The following is a 25,594-nucleotide window of genomic DNA, read 5'->3' as shown; positions in this document are numbered from 1 at the left end:
ATGGATGGATGGATGGATGGATGGATGGATGTTTTTTAGCAATACAGAAAAGACTATGCATTTATACCTTCTAAGTACAAAGACCAGTGAAGTTTTTACACTACAGCCTATTAGTCAAAATAAACAACTGATTTTTCCATAAGCTACTTTCCTTCCCAATGTTACTAGTAGGTTAATAAATAATTAGTAATTAGAATAGAGTCATGATATAAAAAGAAAAAAGTAGCTACTTGCTACTTTAGCAAGTAGCAGCAAAAAAGGGAAACAAGTTTGGCTTTTTCCTTTAATATGAAGAAGATAACTATAATTGTTTCCTATTAAGTATTTAACACAGAAATAAAGAAAGCCTGAAGCATTTTTTTTTTTATTCAAGGGTAAATTTTTTCTAAATACCACAAAAAAACTATTGAATAAAGTATTGAATAATACTTGCCACTACCCAAAATCCTTAAATAAGTATCTAACAATTGTTTACCAGGACAATTTTCTCTGGGACAATAAAATATTTCTCTCATAAGAGCAAAATTTGATCAAGCTATATAACATTATATTTGTCTGGCTTATTATGTTTTTTTATAAGCATTACCAGGCAAGTAAAACTTTATTTTTATTTTATAGTTCGAAAATAAAACAGTGGGGGGCAGTAAGGGACAACAGTAAAACAGTAAATTCTATGCATGGGAGGTTTAGCTGCTTTACTGTGGTTTTTAATCATATCTATATAAAATATGAATTAAAAAGAATTAAGGTTTTCCAATTCAAAGAAAACAGCAGGATAATAAGTTTGTTATATTTAGTTTATTTAACAAAGAAAGAAATAGTTAATGAGGACATCTTGTTTACTTTAGGTTTGCTAGTAAGGTTGTCCAATCTTATTATAGCTTATTTTATATATATATATACACTCCGAAGTGCTCTTCAATTTGTACAATTATGGGATATTATTATTATGGGATTATAATTATAATATTTTTTTACTTTGTTGAAAAACCTAAAAAGAGAAATACGATTATTTGTAGTTCAGAAATTATACAATAACACTAATGTAAAGTCTTAGGAAATGTACAAGTTAAAGCCTTTAATATATTTATGATTTGCTTTGAAAAAGCCTACCTGCTTCTATCTTGCCCTCTTTAGAGATGATAAAGATGAAATACAAGGAAATAAGTAAAGACATTTGCAGAACATACACAATATATTTCCATGAGCAACGATTAATTTGTTTTATTTAAAAAAGTAGTTTTAAAATTGAAATGGCAACGATCGACATTACATTTGTGTTGAGATTTTTTTTTCCTTTCACTGACCAAAGAAAGAAACATTTTCCCTTATTTTCAGTTTTTTATATTTTTCACCCTCATGTGTATCTGGATGCTTCATCTTCTTGCTTACATCTGTATTTACTATATTTTGCTGCTGGTCCACCTGGATTTCCCCAATGTAGGACAATAATGTATAATTCTGGTTGATTCTAATCTTACTTCTTAATGTAGTTGAGCCAAGTTAAAATATTTTATTGCATTTCAAAATGCCTTGATTTGAAAAAAGAAATTCTGTAGGCAATAAATAGAAGATGAATGTCGTCAGTGCAATCACCTGTAGTAAGTCTGAGCTCCTGCAGACTCCTGCAATCGTTGCTGCAAAACAAACAGCTCTGTGGCATAGCGCTCCTCTGTCTCCGCCGCTTGTTGCTGGTAGTGAGCCCTGAGGCGCTCCATCTCCTGTCGGTGGCTCTCCTCCAGCTGGAGCTGCTTCACCTGACCCTCAGCCTTCAGCCTCTGTAACTCCACTGAAGTCAAGCCCGATTCCCCTGCCTGTTCCCCCAGATCTGATAGAATAGAAATGAAGCTGTTATTTAACATCCTTAGCTAGAGAAAAGCTCTAGGTTAAAATACAGGAATGTAATATAAAAAAACACAGAAAATTATTAAGCAATGATTGGGAAAAGGAAAATAAATGCAGTAAAACTATAATAACTAACAAGAGATAATGAAAAATTTAAATTATCATCTTACATTTTTGCGACTTGTGAATCATTATTTAGAATCTGTGTTGAAAAAGGCTGCTAGAAAAATAAAACAATACCAACAGCCATCTCAAGGTCTGAAGCCTTTAAAATAGGCTTCTATTAAATTATCTTAAAGTATTAAGACTACATGTAGGCTTGGCTATAAGGCAAAATTTCCAACTAAACAAAGCTTAATATCTAAATCATTAGTTTCCAGAAGATGAATTTCTGAGTCCAGGCAATCATTACTCTTCAAGTGTCTGAACTCACAAACAATCGGGATTAGGTCAGTGTTCAGAGATTTACACTAAAATAGCTTTATTAAAAATGAATAATTATCATCATAAATATCAAAGAAAGCCCATTTTATTTTAATGCTTTCAATTAATGTTATATAAACGTCAGATAATCACTCTAAATTTAGATTTTGATTAAGAGGGCTTTTCTACAAGCATGGGCCAATTGCACAGTCTTAAATCAAAACACCAATTGGCTCAGTTAGTTTTCTTTGGTCAGAAATATACGTACACTATCAGAACCCATGAATAAATAGGGAATAGAAAATTTTTAAAATGCAGTAATGATTAAAAAATGTAAACCGGACTCCTGATATAGCAAAGATTGCAATTTAATTTACATGCATCTCATGGTCATTCATGCATCTTCTGCAAGTTTTTAAGAAAGCTGGATGTCCTGTGATTAGAAGTTCCCCTTTAGATTGAACATACAAAAACCTGCAAGCTGAAATCCAAAGATAATCATATTTAAGAACATACATATTTTTTCCTCAAAGCAGAGTTCAGGTTTTAAACACAATGAAAGATTCCATCATGTTTTACCAAAGTAAGTAAGTCATTTAATCTGTAGTCACATCAAGCTGCAATGGAATTTTTGGACATGCTAAACAGTATGTGTGGCATGGTTATTGCAACTGAGAGGCCTAACACATACAGTATTGCATTAAACGCCACTGCAATCAAATGAAGCCAAATGCTAAAACAACCACCTAGCTATCAAAACACTTAACACATGTTAAGCTGTGCTGACCATTTGTCTGAACTAAAGAAGATCCCCTCACCTCAGCATGCAGAATGCTTGAAGTGGTAGACATAACAAGGCTGCTGGCTCTGCTTCCTGATTAATTCTGCTTCTAATTAATTGGCCAATTAGAGTTAATTAGTTCACAGTATTGAATTTTCAGACCTGGATGGTCAGACGATCAAACATTAGGGCTGCAACTAACCATTATTTTTGCAAATCGATTAATCTATCGATTACTTTTTTCAATTAATAAAGTTTTTTTTTTTACAGTATTAAACCAGGTTAAACTAAAAGTTTTCCACTTGAGGAGTTTTGGAAAGAGCATATTAACAGATGAAAAAGGTTTTTAATCTTGAATGCAAAACTTGAATATATATTTTTGAAATGTTGGATTACTTACTCCACTAAGTGGGTTTTTCTATCAGCTAAAGGCATGTTTAAGATTTTATATTCCAGTTAATAACTAATAGATTACTAAATTAGTTGATGATTATTTCAATAATCGATTAAAGCAGTTCATTATTTCAGCCTTAATAAACATAAAAAAGACTAGACAATGTCCCAAATGCAATTATGTCTTAACGATGCAGCACACAATATTTTTTCTGTCCTTCAGCCAGTATACATGCAACATACCAAAAAAGTGACCAAAGTAAACCATGCAAACACTAAAAAGGCATTACAGTAGTTTATTTAGAGCTGTGAGAGCAGCTTTATGTCAGGAATACTCTCTGCAGCTTTGAGCTGTCTCAGATTAAATATAGTGACCATAGGAAAATCTGGAAAAAACTTTGATCATGAAAGGATTCCAGGTCAACCATTATTAGTGTCTTGGTACTGTATCCCAAACTGGTCCTTCTTCAACCAGCAATGACCCCTCCACATTCCCCTCCTTCTCTTCAGAATTAGAGAGGAGAACAGATTTACCTCCGCTTATTGTGGCGAGCTGTACATGCAGGTCAGAGAGCTGCCTCTCACTGTTTATCTTCAACTCATCATAGGCCATCTGCAGGTCATTCATCTAGAAATCAGGAGATTAGATAAGAGTTTTTCTCATAAACATTGCTCTGCAGTTACAACAGAGTCCACTTTACATTACATGCTATAGAAACACTTCTCAAAGAGCCCAATTAATTTATAATTTGCCTAAAATAAAGTCAGATTTAGCAGTTACATATAAATATAGATGCAGAATGAAATATTAAAGCCAATGCAGTAATCAAACTTGTGGCGTAACATTTATGAATCTGTGCATTTTTACCTTGTTCACATCAGATCTCAGTAGAGCTTGAAGCTGAGAAAGACGATCATGCTCACGCTTAATTTTCTCCCTCACCTGCCAAAGACTGCTGTATAACTCTAGAAGAATAAACGGTTATAAAGTAAAAAGGTAAATACAAATGCTAAACATACTCAGAAAATGTCATTTGTAGTTATTTAACTAATTGGACGAAGGGTGTACCTCTGGCCTCCTGAATAACGGAGGCGGATTCACTAGTTGCTGGTCCTTCCTCTGAAATAAGCGACAGGTCTGCAGTGTTGACATTCTCCAAAAACTCTTTGCCAAAAATCCTCTGAAAAGCCTAGAAATAGACCACATACACAAAGACAAGATTAAGGAATTATAGAAATAAAAAAATAAAATAAAAACAAGCTGGGTCTTCTCATTAGTTTAAAATTACCAGAATTATTTCACTGCATTCCTCCGACACAGCCTCGATCATGTATTTGGAGACTTTTCCACCACCTTAGAAAGCAAAACAACAGACAAACTACTCTTCAAAAAAATCCAACGTTTATCACAAACAAATTTATGAAATGCTGCTTGCAGATCAAAGCCATTTCGTATAGAGCTTAGATTTACCCTGGCTGCTCTGGTCTCTCAAGTCCTGCAGTTTCAGCTCCAGAGAGTGCTTGCTGGCTTCTGTCTCCTCCTGTAGCAGCTCCAGCTGAGCGGCGTGGATCTGAGAAAGGCTGATGTGTTGAGCTTCCAGCTGCAGCCTGCCCTGATCCTTAGCACATGAGGAGGAGATCACATATTAAAACAGACCAATTAACACTAAAGCATGCTCTACTACAGTACAGAAAGTAAATGATTTAGTCTACTATTAAATATAGAAATAGCTATTTAGTAAGGAAGGTGTAAAATATATGACATCAACCATATGACTAATCAGAAGATTAAACTATGGAGCATCCATTTGCTAATAAGATTAAATAAAAGATTAAACATAATTTAAAAAAATCTAATTTCTACAACAATTATGTGGCTCAGAACCCATTGTGGTCAGAAGGAGAGCTCTGCCATTATCGCTTCAGGACAAAATAACAAAAAGCACAAGACAAGGCTTCTTTCCATAATGATACATAATGCATTAGAACAAATTTGTGATTCTGTTACCTTTGATATTAAAAGCTTTAAAGTGCACTCTACATCTTAATTAGGCCGTGTTTTTAAAACGCTGTGTTATGACACGATCACCCCATTCAGCACCGCATCTGAGGGTGTGGAGGAGAGCCTCTCCTCTGACAAGCAGCTCAGATGTTCGTGATTAAATAAAACATGCAGATGAGAGAAGGTCAGTGGAGAAGAAGCAGATGGACTAATGTTGTGTTTTGATTCTTTGTAGTTACACACAACCACTACTGCAACCAGAATTACTTAAATTAAAATATTTGCTGGAAGGGTAAGGTCATTGAAAAGGAAATGCTTTCAAACCATTTAATGAACTGGGCTTAAAGTAGAGCGCTACTTTTTTTGTTTGAATACTATTTAATACGAACATTTCACATTTCTTTATCATTAGAAAAAAGATTAATTAATCGAATAGGAAAAAAAATCCAGCTTTCAAATCAACCTAGCCCTACGTTTGGAAGCAAATGTCCCTTTGCCCTAATAGCTGTATCTGTTGACCTTGGTAAGTTCAAGTCTTCAGTCAGTCTTCAGCATCACCATGGACGCATATTAACTATGAACAGCCTTGTTAAGGAAAAGATCCACATCCTAAATAGATTTCAGAATTGGCTTTTTGTTTTTTTGTGAAATTCCTGGTTCTATCAATTTTAGCAAAGATTTCCAGTACCAGAGAAAGCAAAGACACTCCAGATCATAATCCTACCACCATGTTTGACTGCTGGTGTGATGTTCTTTTTCTGTTAGTTTAACACCAGATGGACTTTATAGTGTATAAATAATGATAATATTTTTTGTAACCTTGTCCTGACTTAAAACTTTGTATGGAATGAAAGTAGAACTAAAATTAGGGTTGTCATTTTTAATATGATACCCATACTGTAGCTTTGAGTAATAAATGATGCAGAAATTTAACTGCTGGATAGAAATTCTGGTATGAACTAAACAATGGAGCCAAGTGCTTGCATTGGCGTGCTTTTATCGGATGTTTGAAATCCAGGCCAACATAATCAGATACTCAGATTTTCGTTGATATCTGACGGATTTATGAAATTGGGACACCCCATATGTAAAACAGTCAATCTAGTTCTTTCTATAAATCCAAAATGACTCAATGCTAAGACTAAGTATGGGCCTGTACTGGTTTTATAAGATACTCCTGTACGGTAAAAACGCAGTGAAAGTTTTCTATCATAACGTTCTTGTGGTATATACGTTATTTTTTTTTAGATAAATCTCAGCAGAGAAAGTGCTTAGGTTGTGAACAGCTGTTATACGTTAACCCCTTCCTTTTTGTTCTCCTGTGTAGCTGCTACCTCTATAACTTAAACAATGGCTGAATGAGGGGAACGCCCTGAACTTTCCCCTGTTTTGGCCCTTTTACAGAAGGCATGCACAGATGTGGTCTTAATAAAGTCAATAAAGGCTGATTTATACTTGGAAACAAGGCCGTCTGCGTAGGTGTCGCGGTGAACGCAGAGATGTCCCCGCTCCCTCTGCAGACACCCTGCTGCACCTCTCCCAAATTTTAGGTGCCCGGAGACAGTGCCGCAGACAGGAGGACTCTGATTGGTCAAATCTACATATGCTCTACACTATGCATATCTCCTGTTGGGTACCTTACCGACTTTTTATGTTTGTATGACCGCGACTGCGAAAAATTACTCGTGAAGTTTTCGTGAGTTTTGCACTAATTGCAGTAAAGAGAGCTCCTTTTAGTTCAGATATTAAAAACCAATCTATTACAATAGTCTAAACACAAAGACACAAAAGCATGAATTAGAAGTTCCAGATCATTCATTGAGATATTCCTGAGATTAGCAGTTTTTCAGCTGCAAACGGTGCTCCACTAATGACACTGCCAAACATAATTTCCAACTTTCTAAGACTTGGCTTAGGCGACTGGCCTAAGTCAACCAAGTACTGTTTAATCCCTGCAATTGATTAATCAGGGGCAATAACCACTGTTTCTGTTTTCTCTGTATTTAGCTGCATAGGGTTATCCCTTTGCCATTTGCTTAAATTTTACTAGACAATGGAGAAAAGAATTTAGCTTCTAGATTTCAGACAGCTAAAAAGGAGCAGTAAAGCTGGATGTCATTAGCAAATAGGTGAAAGGAAACATCACTAAACCGTTGGATGATCTTTCTCAAAGGGATCAAATGCAACAAAAATAAAACAGGGCCCAAAACTGAACCTTGAGGCACTCCACAAAACAAATCGGCAGACTCAGACCTTAGCTGTAACACTAAAGCTGCGCGTAGATAAAATATGAGAACCACTGTAGAACTGACCCCGACAGTCCAACTAAAAAAGACAGTTTAGTGATTGTGCCGGTCACAAATTGCTAAACCAAACACATTGGAGTTGTTTGAACGCATATTTTATGGGTTTTCAGTGAAAGGAACAAGTACCATTTCCGTTCCCTTTGTGTACACTTTTTCACACTTGTTCCGTTGTTTCTTTGTGCATATAACAATTTATATATAGGTGCCAAAAAACATTAGTGCAAATGTTCACTTAAAATGGAGTGAGAGTCTGCAAGGGAGAGAAATTTCAGTATGACACTGGTGATCAAAAATCAGCTTCCAACAACAATCAAAGGTAAATATGACTATAGAGTGATGCTGAAGATCAGCCTACAATTCAAAAATCATTTCATTTTATCTGTAATCTTTTTTAATTCAGACATTTTTGAAATAGACCCGCAATCTTAATATCTTAATACACTGAAATTGTGATATTTTTGCTCAGAGTATCATATTAGCCATTGCCAAGCCGAGACTGGATCACAATGAGGTTTAACAAAGTATACAATTAAGAGTATGCACACCTATGCAAGTCGCTTTTAGCTATTCTTTAAGTCTATTTTTCAAATTAATTATACAGAGGAAAAACTCTTAAAGAATATATTACTCTTAATTTAAAAGGGGCTTTCAACCTTTACTGTAATACTTGAAAGTATTCCTTAAAAACTGCTTGAATGTAGCCTATATCATGACCCTATAATTTTTTGTGAAAACATTTAAATATTTTATTCAGAACAATCAGTTCATTTTGTGTAGTTTAGTAAAGGGACTGTGCAAGATCTATTTGATTTCACAAGTAAAGATGTGCTATGCAACAGATGTTAGGGTCTTAATGGAAGCAGAGAAAGATGATTTCAGAGTTTGTCTTCAACGTTAGTCGCTTGACATTTTCAGCTAGATAAGCGTCCAAGTCAGTAATTGCAGCTGAGGTTATTAAACCAGACTTATTTAAATACTGTGGACTCTTTACTGATTAAACAAGCAGGAAATCTCTCTCACTTTGGAGGCAGCCCTAGAGAAAATCATTGTCTGCTTCCCCATGTTCTAAGCGGTCGTGTTGAACCTGTGACTTCATGTCATTTCATTCCTCCTTTACTTTCCTCACAAAGCTGCTCCATTCTTTTGCACTTCTCTCAAAGTATCTGGCTCCTTTCATGCTAATGCCGATTCAATTAAATTGATGTTTGTCGACTAGCACAACAAAAAGCTCTGCAATTAAATGTGCCTTTTTCTGCTCAAACTAAAATCCTGCATGGAGTGTGCTCTGCATGTAAATTTCAGGTGTATCGACAAAGCAGTAAAATAATTCAGAACGATTCTGCTTTAGTAAAAAGGACTCAGTTTGAAACACTCTTTACAGTAGACCCCCCCTCATCTATCAACCTTTACAGTTCTCTGAATGATGCATCAAAGCAACATAAAGACAAAGAGCAGGATGTGAGCTTAAGTGACATTTACATGCTCAGAGGTCTCTTCCTCCTCTTCTGCTCCCTGACACACAACACGCTCCGTATGGCAGCCCATCCCCTGTCTGCTCACCTAAATCAGCAAGCAGAACAAAAACACCTTTATTAATAATACTCGAACAATATTAAAGATACAGTACCTTGCAAAATATTCAGAACCATTCAACTGCTTCACATCATTTTCTGTATTATAGTGGGGTTTTATGTGATGGCAAATAAGAGCAGCATATAATGAAAACAAGAAAACACATTTTATATCCCCCACCCCAAGTCTCTTACAAGTCTAAAAAACATGGTGCATATTTGTATTCAGTCCTCTGACTCATTGCTTTGTACAACCACTTTTTCCCGCAGGTCTTTCAGGATAAATCTCTACCAGCTTTACACAACTAAAGACTGAATTTGTTTTTACCAGTTCTCCTTTGATAAGTACATTCTAACAGGAATATGCTTTCATCTAAATAATTTTAGTCCTACAGAAAACTGCATTTGAAGCCTTTAGTAAGCTTTCTTCCAGGACTGATATGTATTTTGCTCAATACTGTTTCCCATCCCTAACTAGCTTCCATATTCCCACTAAAGAAAAGTATTCCCACAGAATGATGCTGCCACCATTATGTTTCACAGTGTTCTGTTTTGTTTTTTTTTTTGCATGCAGATCAAACAACTGCCTTATCTGACAGAAGCACTTTCTTACAAATTTGCCGACTCATCAGTAATTAAGTGGAAGAATTTCAGGGCTTCCTCCAAGGTTGAATAACAGTGAAGAACTTGTCTAGAAGACTAAACTTAACCTTTTCTGGATTTTTTAAACCTGGATTATTGAGAAGCATCGGAACCCTCATGACTTCCTAGGTGCGTGATTCAACATTTTTCTCTTCCTCTCCTCCAGAAGACCAGATTTATGTAGCCCATGGCTAAAGTTTTCCTGTCAACGCTTCTCCCCACCAGTGGATCTCCTTGCCTGGCCTGCAGTACAGCTGGATGCCTGTTTCTTTAGGGATTTTCCAATTAAGGACTGAACAGTGTTTTGACATTTTTTTTTAAAGCTTCTGATACTTTTGTGTACCTCGGTGCTGCTTTTAACTTCCTTTTTTCCTTCATGTTTCCGTTTGTTCATGAGAGGCCTTCACATAAATAAAATTATCTCTGAAATCAAATTTTTCTTTATTTAGGGGTATCAGACTTTATAAAAATGCACAATACATGTTTAGATTTGTATTGGGAAACTAAAATATTGACTGCCCAATTTTGCATCCCATTTAATCCCAGTAAAAACACTAAAATGTATGAAAATAGCTTAAGGTTTGAGAATATTTTGGCAACAGGTTAGAAATGCATAAGAAACAAGACAATGATGAATAGAGGTTTAAATGCACCATTGAGGATCACTTCCTGAGGTGTAACAGAAGTTCCCTTTATTATCATCAATGATTTCCTCTTTAACCCATTAAAAAGGAAAACTAAAACTAGTTTTAAACAATAAATGAAGGCGATTCATCGATCTTGCGGCAGGTACGGCTTTTCCACCCCAGGAGGTGACTAAAGCATCACAAAGCACAGATGTGAGATGGCAGACAAACACTGTACACAATCTTTTGCCTTTTGTGTGTTTGCGGCACGGCTGGCGCTGACACGGACATAAAGTGACTTGGGTTAAAATGGCTTCTCACCTCAAACCCTTCACTCCCTGCAGGATGGAGAGAAACTAGAATGTACACATTTCTACACAATAGGAATGATTCAAAGCTGTAAGCAGACTTGTTCGTGTTTATTCTGTTCTCAGCTGGCATTCAGTTGGAGGGCGAGAAACATCAAGGGAAAGCAGAGCATAGAAAAAAGAAAAGTAAAAGAAACAGTACAAAGCTTCTTTTCATGTCAGTCCACACGCATGAATTTAACATGCAGCCAGAGCCGTGTGCGGTTTTTCTGGCAACACAAATGTAAAAATGCGTCTTTAAAGGAAGCCGTCTGCCTGCTAAACGTTGCCTTTCAAAACAAGCCTCCGTACTCTAAGGCAATTTACAGTCAACATCAAATCTGTCAGATCTGAAATGCTGGAGTCATATTTTCTATGAAAAGGGAAACAATCAGTGCCTGATCTGGTTCTGAATTCACTCTTTACATTTCAGATAAAGCAACAAACTACATGAATTCAAAGTGATGCTGTTTCCACGGTGTTTCATTTGTTCAGACTTCAAAGAGCAAAAGAAAAAAGCAGCAACATGTGGGTGCTCACCGCTTCGCTGCTGTAGTCTCTAGCTCCGTCTCCCTGGTACCCATCAGCGGAGTCCTCCTTACCGGCCCTCTCTGGTGAACATGACATAACTCGGCTCTGCGTCTGAGGCAGCATCTCCTCCTCTGCAGCACTTTTAGCTCTCTCCTCCTCCTCCCTGTGTCGCTCCTCTCTGCCGTCTGAAGCGGCGGAGCTGCCTTTGCGCTCCTGCTTTGACCTCTGCCGTCTTTTGCGCCTGCTTGACCCTGAGGGTGCCTGCTTCTGATGGGAGGATCGTCCCTCAATGGGTCCCTCCCCTGAGGACCGTGTTGCTGCCAGAGACGAGAGCCTGTGGAGCTCCGGAGTCTGCAGAGCTCCGTCTCTCTCTGCTTCAGCTGCACATAAGCGAGCTTGTAGAGCTTTTATCTCCTCCTGTAGAGACTGAATCTGATTGTGATGATCCCCTGAAGAAGAAACTGGCTCAACAGTTTGCTCTTCCTCCTGCACCAATTGTTTCTGCTCACTCTCAGTTTGCTGCTCTTTTTCGAGTTCCTTTGTGAGGCTTTCAGTTTTGGAGATGATCCTTGAATGTTCTTGCTTGGCTTTGACCAGATCTTCTTCCAACTCCCTCATTTTGGTCTCTGTAACCATCAACTGCTCTGTAACTTTAGAGAGCCTATCAGCAAGGCTCTTATTCTCATCCAGAGTAACATTTAGCTTCTCCATCAGATCAACAGCAGCTTCCTCTTCCATTTTTGTCTCCTCCATTTTCATAACCTCGCTCCGCTCCTCGAGGTCTCGGATCTCCGACTGAAGGCGTGCAATCTTCACCTCAAATTCGAGCGTCTCCCTCAGTGTCCTCTCTTCAAGCTGCGTCTTTGCCTCTGCGAGACTAGTGTACTCCTCCTTAAGCTCCTGGTAGTTCACTTCAAAATTCTTCTCTGCAAAAGAGAAAGTGCTCTTCTGTTTCTCGATCTCCTCGCGCAGCTCAGCAACCTGTTGCTGGAACTGATTGCTCTGTGCTGTGATTTCACACAATATCAAATGTTTCGACTCCATTTCTTCTCTTAGAGTGTTATTAGACCTAATCAAAGTCTCCCTCTCCTGCTCATGCTCCTTTAGTGTCTGTTCGATTTGGCTTTTCTGGTTTTCCAGAACCTCTGTCTGTTTTAGTAACGACTGGACTTGATTTTGGATTCTGACTCCTTCCTCTGCATCTTTTCTAAGTACCTCCAGTTCACCCTGAAGCTCCTGGAGCTGTCGGACCAGCTCATCTGCTTTAGAGCTTTGCAGAGTGAGCTTCAGATCATCTTGGAGCCTATCAATTTGTTGCAAAAGTTCCTCCCTTTCTGTGGCGTAACTCGTCTTCTCTTTCTGTAACAACTCCAGCTGCTGAGCGTAACTAACCTGCAGGTCATTCAAGGCTTTCTCGTGTCTGATTGCTGCTTCGTTGAGGAGGTTCTCCGTATTCAGGAAGCTCTCTCTCTGCAGGTCCTCTCTGAGATTTGTCAGCTCCTCCTCGTGGCTGAACAGAAGCTGCGTCCGGAGACGCTCCAGCTCCGCTTCCTGTGACTCCGCCATCCGGTCCAGGACTGCGTCTTTCTCTCTTTCAAGCATTTCCAGCTTAATCTTGTAGTTGGTGATCTCAGATTCATGTTTGGTTTCCGCTTCCAGTGCAGCTTCCTGAGCCGCGGACAGCTCGTTCCTCAGAGTGTGGATGGTCTCCTGGAGGCGCTGCAGGTCACTCTGGGAAGTTTCCTGAGAGGTAAGCTTGGTGGAGACCTGCTCCACTTCCTGCCTTGCTTTACTTAGATCCAGAAGAAGATCCTCAATCTGGGCCTGCAGCTTTGACTTCTCCTGGACAACTGCACTCAGCTCATGTCTAGTTTCATCATGCGTTACTTCAGATTGTTCTAAAGCCACCTGCAGTTCCCTAATTCTTGCATTTAGGGTTTCAACCTCTCCTTTATTGAGATTTGAACTTTGAGATTGATTTGCTTTTAAAAGTTCAACCTCAGCCTGGTGTTGCTGAATCATTAGCTGAATTGTCCCTGCATGCTGCAGATTGAGCTCCTGCTTCATCTGAACAATCTGCTGGCCGTACATTTCATCCAGCTCGGCCCTGAGAAGTTCCAGCTTCCTTGCGGTTTCTTCCTGCATTCTTTGGATGGAGTCGCTATCTGCAATGCTCCCCTGGTGGCAGCGTTTTTGTAGATCTTCCACTGTGCCCATGAGCTGCATGATTTCATTGGATGACATTCGCTCTTTATGCCTGGAGGCAGCCAGTTCACTCTTACAGCTTTCCAACTCTTTCTGTTCTTTCTCCATTTCTAGTTTGTAACTCTCCATTTCACTTCTACAGCTTATTAATTCAGATCTTGTGCTTCCTAACTCATCCAGGCATTTCTCAAGCTCAGATTCCTTAAATGAGACTTGGAGCTGGAGCTCATGTAGTTGTTTTTCTGAGTTTTCCAGCTCATCTTTTAACTGAATAAGAGAGGAATCTTGCTCAGATATGACCCTATCCTTTTCTGCAATAATTAGGTCTTTTTCATCAGGGTGCTGCATGATTTTGTCCTCTCTAGTCCTTCCTGCTTGAATGAGCTCCTGTCTGATGAGGGTCAATGACTGCTCATGTTCTTTGATTATTGCGTTTTGTTCTGAAATTAACTGATTTTTATCTTCCAATGTTTGTGCAAACTCTTCCCCTGCTTCTCTTTGCAACTGCTGCTGACGAGAAATAACCTTTTCTTGTTCGGCAATCAGCATATCCTTTTCATTTATCTTTTGTGAAAATGACTCCTCTGATCTTCTCCCTGACTAAAGAGAGATTGTTGTTTAGATGATTGCTGCAACCCTCAAAGCATTAATGTGTGGCAGTTCTCACCATTTCCACCTCACTCAGCTTCTGCTGGAGGTGGCTGATGTGCTGCAGCTGTTTGCTGCTCCTGTCCTGGTGCTCTCTGACCTCTGCGCTCATCTCCTCCAGCTGCTGCTGGTACTGAACAAGCTGCTGTCTTGCCTGCAGGAGATCTGCTGCAGTGCTGCTGTGGCTGGTGTTCCTCAGCGCCTCTCCGGCCTGCAGCTGTAATGGATGGTCAGAATTATGGTTTTATTACAGATCACTACAAGTTTATTTAACAAGAAAATACAAATCTAATTAGATGAATTACAAATAAGCTATTGGGAGAGTACATTTTATTTCCTACCTGCTGGAACTGGATCTGAAGTTTCTGGCTTTGCTCTGTCAGTGCTAAAAACTCTTTCATGATCTCGTCTTTCTCCTCACGAGCCTGCTGAAGGTTGGATGTGAGCTGGGTGATGATTCCATCTCGCTGCTTTAGAGCTGCTTCAAAGTCCTGCAGCTGCATGTTTAATGAGGGTTTTATGGAGTTAAAAACATAAGACATCAGAGCAGTCATAGAGAGATGGATCGAAAGAGAAAAATAATAACATTTTATAAAACATTTACGAGGTATTAAATAAATCTTTAAGAAAAAGAAATGTAATCAAGTAAAGATTATCACTCCTTAAAACCACACTAGCCCCATTGATTGTTTGATTGTATTATGGCTTATGTTTCATTACATGATAGAATATAATTGAAAAGAACAGAATATTTATTTGTTAAATGCAAATATAGAGTGTGAAAAGATTACGCCCCTTTTGCAGCAAGGAGGCTTTTATTTCGGAGGTTTTCACAGAGTTCAAATATATTAAAAGTTTTCATTCAAGTCTTTTTGCCTCTACTACCATATTTAAATACCATAAATCAAAAATAATAAAACATATACCTGCTGTACACCTTCGGCTCCAAATGCAGATCTGATTTCTTCGAGCTCTTGACTCAGCTCTTCCAGAGCTAGGGTTTTAGCTGCAAGAGCATCCTCCATTTCTTGAACCCTTTGGCCTTCTGTGAGCTGCTGCAGGGTGTCCACCTCCTCCTAAGCAGAAACAATATCCCAGCTTTTAAAAGATTCACTGACAGATCTATCAAATTAACTAAGCCACCACCAAAGAGCAAAAATGCTTTTGTTAGAGGAGCTGAAAGTTAGTCTGTGGAAAAAGACAGGTCAGTGAGCTACAAGAATGGTATATAATCACCTGAAAGAGCAGTCTGACTGTTCAGGGCTGAGATTTAACTGACTGTTAACTTACAGCAACTAAGGGAGGCCATTAAAAGTTGAAATGCTTTTTTTTTTTTTTTTATCTTTTTACAAATAAAAGTCAGGAAAACATTATCTGTGTTCCTCACCTCACTTACTACGATTCCTCTTATTAAACTTAACAATATATGTCCTTAAATGGTGCCTAATTAGTAAACACAGTCTAACAGCAAGTAACTAGATCTTAGCGTGCTTTGACAGTTTCAAAGGTTTGTTAGAGAACATCAATAATCACAGTGGACAGATCAGGGAGACTATTTGAAGCATTTTTAGGTTATAAAATGTCTACATGCACATTTTGAAGCGTCTTTACATAATCATAGCTGACGATGCTACTTTTGTATAAGTGTACACCAGTGGTGTTCAAACCTCATTAGGACCCACTGTCCTGCATTCTTTAGGTGATTAGCCGGGCCGCGCACCCTGAGGAGGCTGCTGAGGTGGGAGTGCATCCATTAGATGCAGGTGTGCTGAAAGCACATCTAAAATATGCAGGGCAGTGAGTCCCAAGAACTGCTGTACACTATTTCATACGTAACACATTTTCTCTTACTGAATAATCTCATTGTCATTCTTTTTGTCGATGTATATATCCTTTTTATAAAATTTTTCAAGTATCCTTTAATAATAATGGATTTTCTTCTCCCTTTCTCTGCTATTTTACAACAGTATTGAGTTTTGAACATTTCAAATCAATACAAAAATGGAAAGAAGATGGCACAACACCAAGCCTACCAAAACATAGCCCACCTTCTAAACAGCTGGGTATGAGAACATTAATGGTTAAAGCGCCGAGGCCCATGGTTACTTTGAAGGAGCTGCAGAGGTCAGGGACTCATCTCAATGTAATGAAAGAGTAGCAAAACCAGTGTGGAAATAAACCCACTGAGTTTACAGCTAGCTCAAAGCCATTTAGGAAACACCTGTAGAAGAAGGTCCTCTGGTCAGATGAAAACAGGAGTGTAAAGTGAAACAAAGCTTCACCCCGAACACACCATCCACAGAGAACAACATGGGGTTGGCTATTCTGAGAGTTAACAGACAGCTGGTCGGATCTGGTACTGGAGGATGATGAATAGAGTTAAAAACAAGGCATCCAGGAGGAAAAAAAACATGTTAGAGGCAAAGAGAAAATGGATATACTGAGGTTCACATTCCGGCAGGACAACAAGTCTGAAATACAACTGAAGCTACAATGGGTTTTTGTGTTACAATGGTCAGACCTGAATCCAACAAATAATCCATAAAAGAACGGAAAGTTAATGTTCACATCGGACTTTACATCCCTGTGAAAGAGATTTATCCATTTTCAAAAAAAGATATAAGCCTTTTAAATGGGGAAAGCTGGTAGAGGCTGCCTGAAAGACTGAATGCACACTTTTTACATTTCTATTTAAGAACATTGAAATGTAACAAACCTATCATCACACAGTTATGAAATTCTTTGCATTGGCTTGTCAACTAAATTAAAAAATATTGCAGTTTGTGACTGTAACTTGACTACATGGGAAATAATCCAAGTATAAAATACACCTACATATAAATCAATTATACTTTGATTCATTTTTCTGCATTTGTGGTAATAAAAATAATGCAAACTTTATGATTTTGCAAAAAAAAAATGATAAGAGTTGTTTATATCCAATGAAAAAAAACATTATTATTATTTTAATTTCTATTATGTTAAAAAATACCTTTCAAGAAAACCACTCCAACATGCCAAAACTTGTAGTTGTGCTTTAAAGACATTTCTACATTCAACATCTCCATCTGTGTCTGTTCAAACAGTTCGGTAGTATATCTAAAGAGAGCAGCTCCTCTTCTAAAACTTTCCCTTTTCTCTTCCAAGCAGTGTCTGCCCTCTCACCATCCTCACCCCCTCATTACTGCAGCTTTCACTGGTAATTTACACTTCTGCAATGTCACAAAGCTCTGTGCCATCCTGACCTTCTGGGACATTTGGGCTTTCTCTTTCTTGTTTTTTCATAAATCACCAACAGAACAGTACATGACATGCCTAACGTATAAAAAGGGCAGCGAGAAGCAGCTGTGGTTAGTGAAAACCTTGCAGAAAGATGTTAAGCACCAGGTTTGTTAGGGAAGCCAAAGCAGAGCTGCTTGATAAGATTACTGTACCCAGATAATATCCTTTGAAGGCATCATTAGGTTCTCTGTCATCTCATCATGGCACCCATTGACCTGTTAATTCATAATGTGAGGAGTTAAACAATAAGAACTGGAGGTCTGCAAAACAAGGGACTGCAAGGTTAAGAACAGTTTATCGAACATTATCACTACATGTGATGCAATTTACAATAAATTGTTGGTTTTACTAAAATAGGATTAATCTAAAGATTTCAGTTTGTGTTATGTTTGTAATGTCACTTAGAATTAGAAGAAATACATATTTTTACATTAGATGTTTCAGCCATAAAAAGATCTAATTCAATAATTCAATCATTTATTTTCAAAACCCCACATTCCCAACAATAAGAGTGCATTAATGGTCACAAACATTTTAAGACAGTAAAGCTCTGTTGACTAGACAGCATAAAAAAATTCATATAACTCAATTAATTGATGTTATGAGAATTATAAACTAACCTCTGAGGAATAATCTTCTGCTGTGGTGGATATTTCACTCTCAGGCTGAAAGAGAATAAAGAAAACCCATTAAAAACCAAACAAAATAAGATTGTTAGTGAATGAATTAGGACCGTGTCATTCATTTGACTGTTTTTCTAATAAAATGGGGATCAGGTAAAAGACAACAACTGAAGAAGTTCAATGATGAGACTACTTGCTATGAATCTGTATCTGATGTTTTTTTGCCAATGAGAACACGTTTTTATACCAATTCAAAAATGTAGTTCCTTTTTTTTTTTGCTTTTGCTTTACTTTGTTAAGCAACTAAAGTGAGTTTACCGACCATGTCTCTATGTGATCTCAGAATTACGTATTGGAGTTCATAAAAAATAAAAAAACACATGTAAGATGTAACTTTGTATGAAAAACTGCATGGCAGCAAGGATAACTGTAGCCTTGAGAAAGTTTTAAAGAAAAACCGTTTTAAGAGTGGAGAGCTGTATATGCTTGGGCTACAGATGGACTCAGGCCACCGTTCATAAACATTTCTAGGACATGAATTACAAAAACATTATTGTGTCAAACCACTTCTGAACTAGAGAAAACATCACACGTGTATTAAGTGGGCTACAAAGAAAACAGATAGAACAGCTGCTTAGTAAAACAAAGCCCATTAACTAGGCTGACATTTTTTTTATTTATACTTTATAGCATTCAAATTTTCCAATCCACTGAATTTGGGGCTTTTCTTTTGATGCGAGTCAGTCAAGTTAACTGAAATATTGATTGAGTGAATTTATTTCAGATTATTTCCATAATCTAAAGTGTTAGTTTAAACAATATGTTCAGAAGGACTCTGCTATTTTGCAAGGTCTCCCAGATAGCAATCATGGAGGGGTCTGAACTTGTCATCGTAGGTGCGTGTCCACTGTGAGAGACATGATCTAAAAACATATCAAAATGTAGGATTTTTTTAAACTATTTAATTGAATGGTACAGCTGCAAATAAGTATTTGAACACCTGTCTTTTCAGCTAGAATTCTGACCCTCAAAGATCTGTAAGTCTGCTTTCAAAATGTGCAGCTCCACTCCATTTATTATCCTAAATTAGATGCACCTGTTTGAGGTTGTCAGCTGCATAAAGACACCTGTCCACCCCATACAATCAGTAAGAATCCAACTACTAACATTAGCAAGACAAAAGAGCTGTCCAAAGACACTAGAGACAGAATTGTACACCTCCACAAGGCTGCAGGGGTTACGGGGACATTGCCAAGCAGCTTGGTGAAAAAGAAAATGGAATGAGCTAAACATGACTGTCAATCTCCCTCTGACTGGGGCCGCGTGTAAGATCTCACCTCGAGGGGTCTCAATAATCCTAAGGAAGATGAGAAATCAGCCCAGAACTACACAGGAGAAGTTGGTCAATGATCTTAAAAGAGCTGGGATCACTGTTTCCAAGGTTACAGTTGGTAATACACTAAGACGTCATGGTTTAAAAATCACGCATGGCACAGAAGGTTCCCTGCTTAAACCAGCACATGTCAAGACCCGTCTTAAGTTTGCCAATAACCATTTGGGTGATCCAGTGGAGTCATGGGAGAAAGTCGTGTGATCAGATGAGACCAAACTAGGACATTTTGGACATAATTCCACTAATTGTGTTTGAAGGAAGAAGAACGATGAGTACCACCCCAAGAACACCAACACTACTGTGGCCACGTATTCTAAGATTTTTGGGGAACAACCTCCTTCCCTCAGATAAAGCATTGAAGATGGATCGAGGCTGGGTCTTCCAACATGACAATGACCCGAAGCACACAGCCAGGATAACCAAGATGTGGCTCTGCAAGAAGCATATCAAGGTTCTGGGCATGGCCTCCCAGGTCTCCAGGCATAAACCCAATAGAGAATCTTTGAAGAGAGCTCAAACTCAGTGTTTCTCAGCGACAGCCCAGAAATCTGACTGATCTAGAGAAGATCTGTGTGGTGGAGTGGGCCAAAATCCCTCCTGCAGTGTGTGAAAACCTGGTGAAAATTACAGGTAACGTTTGGCCTCTATAATAGCAAACAAAGGCTAGTGTACCAAATATTAACATTGATTTTCTCAGGTGTTAGAATACTGCAGCTGTATTATACAAGTAAATAGTTTAAAAAATATATATATTTTGAGTTCTGTTTTTTTTCTTTTTTAGATTATGTCTCTCACAGTGGACATGCGCCTACAATGATAATGTCAGACCCCTCCATGATTTCTTAGTGGGAGAACTTGCAAAACCGCAGGGTGTTCAAATACTTATTTTCCTCACTGTATATATGCATTAGGATAAAATCAATGACACATTACATGTACTTCTCATAGTTCAACATAAATACAATTAATAAAAAAAAAATGTACAACTAAATAAACTTATAGGGATTTGTACCTTCAGATATTAATGAATGAATTATTTAATGAATGGAAAGTGTCTGGAAAGGGGAACCACCTCTCCTTATAGCTCATTCAGTCAATTATAACTTCCCATTTCCTATTTGATTTCTAAGCCACTAATCTAAAGTTCCCCGCAAAAAACGAATAAAATATAAATAAATACTCACATACAATTCAATACATACATTATGTACATACATACAATACATAGGAACCACAACTGCAGGATCAGGCTGCCGCAACAGAGTCCAGCGGAATTGAAGACCAAGTAGTGCAACCCATACAGTACAGACACACAGCTTACACATACGCACATATTTATATAAATATATACACATTGTACTAAGAACTCATACCATTTACTTCCCTTCTTTATCATGTTACATATTGAAAATATTCAGTTTGAGCCTTTTAATTAAGCAGACTGATATTTGGACTCTTTTTGGATCTTATTCCCCATCTTCACACCACTGACAGATTTACATTCTCTTCATGGTGGTTTGAATCTTCAAGATATAATTCTTAAGTACTTACTCTTCTGGGGCATGATTGTGCATTAATTCAAGAATATATTTTGATTTTATTGACCTGAAGCATAAAACTTTCAAGGTAAAAGTATCTTTTTATACTTGGACGTGATGCAGAACAGCTTCCATTGAGGAAGCAGCAATTTATCATTTATTTGTAAAAGAGAAGATCTGGGTCCTGCTCAAGGTTAAAAAAAAACCTTTTGTAAAAGGAAACATAATGATGCACTCTATCAACCTTTAGGTCTTCTGAAATGCACCACAAGGCCATGGAAGTCGGCCAAACAGACTGACACATCCCATGCACTTTAAAAGCAATTGTCTGTCTCCATGGCAGCCAAGTAGTTTTGTGGGTTCATAGAAAAGTGTGGCAACAGTGCTGAGCGAAAGAGACTGAGAGGGCTTGAAAGATGGAACAAACTGTACAAGTGCTCTCAGCTCTGCATCTTTTTAAATCATTTCACATGGCTTTCCGAGGAGCTGTAATCAGCGATAATTCAGACATTAGAAAAGCATGAATCAAACAGCTCGGTTCTGCTGTTTCATTAATCATTTGTAAATAGAAAGGCTGTGATTTCAGGGCACTGTACAGAGCGCATTGACACGGAGATTTTGCCAAATTTTCCCCACTATGTAAACCTCAGATAAAAAATGTTATATAACACCAAAATATTAAATAAAGAAATAGATAACTAACACAACAGCAACCTTATTTTGTCTCAGTATCATATGCATATATGACAAGATTTTTAAAGAAGCTTTATTGTTCAACTTTTATTTCATAAAAAGGTTCTAAAAGTGAATTTACACACCAGGAACCTGAGACAAAGAAGCTGATGAGCTTCACAATTTTTATTCCCAGGTTTTATTGTAATTACACTGTCACAAGTACAGAGCAAAAAAATGAACTCATTAACCCCCTTGGGGAGCAGTGGGCTGCCATCGTGGGGCTCCCGGGAGCAGTGTGGGGTTAAAGGTCTTGCTCAGGGACACAGAGTGGCAGTCTGTGGGTGTTGCGGCGAATGCCCCTTTTGTTTACATTAGCTGTTTGAGCGTGAGCAATCAATCAAAATAAGGTGAGACAAACTTCCTGGTTTGAGCAGGAGGACCGCAGCATGAAATAAAAAGTCTGCAATTCTACTCGGGCAGTGGAAAGAGCTGTGCAAAGTTTGTATCAAGGAAGTGAAGGACTGAACAGACAGCTGGTAAGCTCGCGTTCAATCCTGTTGTGAATGCAATGTAAAGCTGGAATGGCCATAGGGAGGGTCCGACAGATTACCAAGTGGCTGGCTCCGTTATGTTTTTAAGCCAAACTGAGTAATTTTGGTAATTTTGTTGGGGTTTTTTGGTACCCCGCTTTGCTGCACCAGTTCAAAGTTAGGCTGGGTCAGTCTGATAACTAATATTAAGCAGAGATACAAACATGCCCTCTAAAAACATAAAAAATTTAAAAGAAGGAGGCAAAAAAAGAGGAGCTGGCTAAATGAGCAATGACATTGGAAAGAAAAAAGAAAGAGATGGGTGAAGCAGAGAAAGTCTTTGCCGGATGCAGCCAGTGAGCGGAATTCACTCTTTGTGTTTGGAGGGTACATGGAAGAGACACTGCTGTGCATAAATCATTACTCTGCTTTATCTATTTAACAAAATGTCTATTCATACAGTAGTAGCTGATCTGAAAAAGACAAATTTCATTATTGCACAAAAAACATTTCAGAGCGTCTGTGTTCATAGTTAAAAAGATAATTGATTAATTATACACTGTTCTATTTGGTTTCTACATTAATATAGAACCATTTCCATGGTTTAATATAAAAAAAAAAAAATCACCTACTGTGATTCACTTATTGTATGTTTGTTTAGCAAACTTTCAACAACAAAAAAAGCTGTCAAATGTGGACGCACTGTATATACTGTATAAATCCATGTACCTTTGTCTTCCTTCAGTATATTCTTCTTCTTTGACTATTTGAGTTGATGTAACGAGATCAATAAATATATCAATCAATCAATAAATTGGACCACATTTTAAAAGCACTGTGCATAAATCATTACTCTGCTTTATCTTTTTAACAAAATGTCTATTCATACAGTAGTAGCTGAGTAGTAGCAAAGATGGAGGGAAGACATGGTTTGATGCAACTGGAGCACACAAGGAATATGCCTGGAGTCTAAAGAAATGCCTAAATTGTTTCGATATCCTCAAGGATATCGTAATTATATTTTTCATGTATAGGTCAGATAATATTTTTAGATAACATAGGTTAAATAATATTTCTATGATAAACTCCTTCTCTAGTAAACTTCTAGAAATGGAAAATAGGTATTTCTAGAAATAAATACTTACACATGCTATTTTAATTGTTCAAAAAAGTGTTTTTATACCACCAAACCAAACTGCAGGGTGGAGTTTAAACCCCAGTTCAGCCCCGATTTAAAGGTATCGATGCTGAGATTTTTAAAAGATCCGCCCTCCATACTTAAAAAAAAAAAAATGCACATGCACAACCCTATACCCACTCCTGAGAGGGAACCCCTGTTAAACGGGTGTCAGCCAGAGCATCCAAGAGCCCATTTCTCCTCGTGCACACTTTGTTTAAAAGTTGCTGTTCTCATAGCTCATACAAGCTTACTGTTTGGAAATGTCCGCTCTAACCCCTAATTCCCTTAATCGCTATATAGAGCGGGAACTATATAGTGGATTTTATAGCAAACTCAGTTAACATACCATTCGGACAGATGATCACTACTTTTTGCTTCCCGTTGGTAATGTAACCCCTCCTCCACCACGCGGTCCCTGCGTCGTTATGGTTATAACTCGGCGCTGATGGGTAGCTACAGCGGGCCACTATGACAACAGCAAATTCCAAAATGCTTTGTGAGGAGAGCTCTCCGTACAAAGCATTCTGGGATATATCTGCATCTTCTAAGGCCTTTCTTCTCATTCACTTCGTAGACACTTTTTCTCTTACGACCCTTTTCATTTTCAAAGAACCGCGGTGAAAAAGGTGAGCTTCGATGGTTGGCTGAAATCGCATACGTGTGAAAGTGCACATGCACAGAAAAAGATAGCTAACTGGGGTCAAGCACGGAGGACCGCATTTCGTAAAAATATCATCAGAATGATTGACGATTAGGAGGACCACTTATTTAGATGATCCACCCAGAAATAAAAGATCGTCCTCTATACCTTTAAGGGAAACATTTGACAGAAGTTGGATAAAAATACACTAGAGAGATAAAAGACAGATAAAATAATAAAGAAATGAAGTTAGACATATAAATATACCATCCTCTATAATCAAACCCATGCAGGGTAATGTCATCATGATTAAGTTTGCTGATTGGCCTCATCAGGAATAATGATCAATCAGCCTAAAAGGGAGGAACTGGAGGGCAGGACTGTGTTTTGGGACGACAACAAACTGCAGCTCAACATCCTGAATACTAAAAAGCTCATAACCCATCTATAGTACAAGTGAGTGTTTGTCGATCTTCAAATTCCTTGGAACCCACATGATCACATCAGGACATTGCACTGCTCCAGCCAGGTCAAGGAGACTCAGCAGCCCTCTATTTTCCCAAGGAAACCAAAGTGAGACCATCACCCTAAAGTCATATCAGTGAACTTCTAAAACTGCAACATTGAGAGCATCTTAACCTTGAGTGTTACAGTTTGTTCCACATATTGCTCTGCTGCAGACCAGAAGTTGTTGTGGAGGGGGGGGGCAAACCTGTCCATCACGTCAGTGAGGCTCCAGTTTGTGGTACTTAAAATATTTACAGGAGGTATTTGGGTCAGAAGTACGGGTGTAAATAATAATCGTTTTGTATCGATCCAACAGCCGACGATCCGATGCATCGACACGTCCGTAAGAGTATCGATTCATGTTTTGTTTTTTTTGTCCTACGTTCTATTTTTTTTCCATTTGCTCCTGGGTGTAATTCTCAGTCCCGTGCTGCGGTGGCGCTAAACCTATTTTGCCCTCCTACCTCACTTCCTGGTTATACTCATGCAGCAGTGTGTCGCAGTGGTCTTGACAAAGACATTTTTGATTTATGCCCAATATTGAAGCCACGCTACACGTTGTGGGTCTAGATACGGCCGAGACGGAGAGGAAGTGGGGCGAGTTTGTCCGACAATGGAGGGACATGACGGCGGAAAATAGCGGGGATCCAAGTGGGAAAAAGGGTCCCAGCGTTCTCGCGCACCTCGCTCTTCTAGCGGATCAAACTTCACGAGTTGTTTTCCGCAATTTTGGTCATGAAAACAAAACTAGCCGGCCTCTTGTCTGCGGCACTGTCTGCGGTCAGCTACAATTTGGGAGAGGTGCAGCGGAGCGTCTGTGGAGGGGACGGGAACGTTGACACTCTGAAGCTGTGGTATTGAATTGCACTCATTGCACTGATTTTGTGCAGTATTTTTTGATGCAAA

General features: G+C 38.3%; 1 protein-coding gene across 1 annotated transcript in view; it reads right to left on the bottom strand.

Annotated features, from left to right (window-relative positions):
- The window catches only part of LOC107103159 (A-kinase anchor protein 9-like), an 83,426-nt gene that overhangs the window by 46,138 nt on the left and 11,694 nt on the right, over nt 1-25,594 (bottom strand). Inside the window, exons 3-15 of the mRNA XM_015402706.1 lie at nt 18,223-18,267; nt 17,755-17,817; nt 15,247-15,396; nt 14,662-14,817; nt 14,340-14,537; nt 11,477-14,272; nt 9,230-9,310; nt 4,914-5,061; nt 4,732-4,796; nt 4,512-4,632; nt 4,311-4,408; nt 3,977-4,070; nt 1,597-1,828 (exon numbers count right to left, since the gene is read on the bottom strand). Of these exons, the coding sequence (XP_015258192.1) occupies nt 1,597-1,828; nt 3,977-4,070; nt 4,311-4,408; nt 4,512-4,632; nt 4,732-4,796; nt 4,914-5,061; nt 9,230-9,310; nt 11,477-14,272; nt 14,340-14,537; nt 14,662-14,817; nt 15,247-15,396; nt 17,755-17,817; nt 18,223-18,267 (4,247 nt within the window). The remainder of the gene's footprint in view (nt 1-1,596; nt 1,829-3,976; nt 4,071-4,310; nt 4,409-4,511; nt 4,633-4,731; nt 4,797-4,913; nt 5,062-9,229; nt 9,311-11,476; nt 14,273-14,339; nt 14,538-14,661; nt 14,818-15,246; nt 15,397-17,754; nt 17,818-18,222; nt 18,268-25,594) is intronic.

Source organism: Cyprinodon variegatus, unplaced genomic scaffold (genome assembly GCF_000732505.1).
Source record: "Cyprinodon variegatus isolate N-32 unplaced genomic scaffold, C_variegatus-1.0 Scaffold1386, whole genome shotgun sequence".
Lineage (NCBI taxonomy): Eukaryota > Metazoa > Chordata > Actinopteri > Cyprinodontiformes > Cyprinodontidae > Cyprinodon > Cyprinodon variegatus.
The sequence above is the reverse complement of the archived record's forward strand: the minus strand, read 5'-3'. Positions and strand labels throughout refer to the sequence as shown.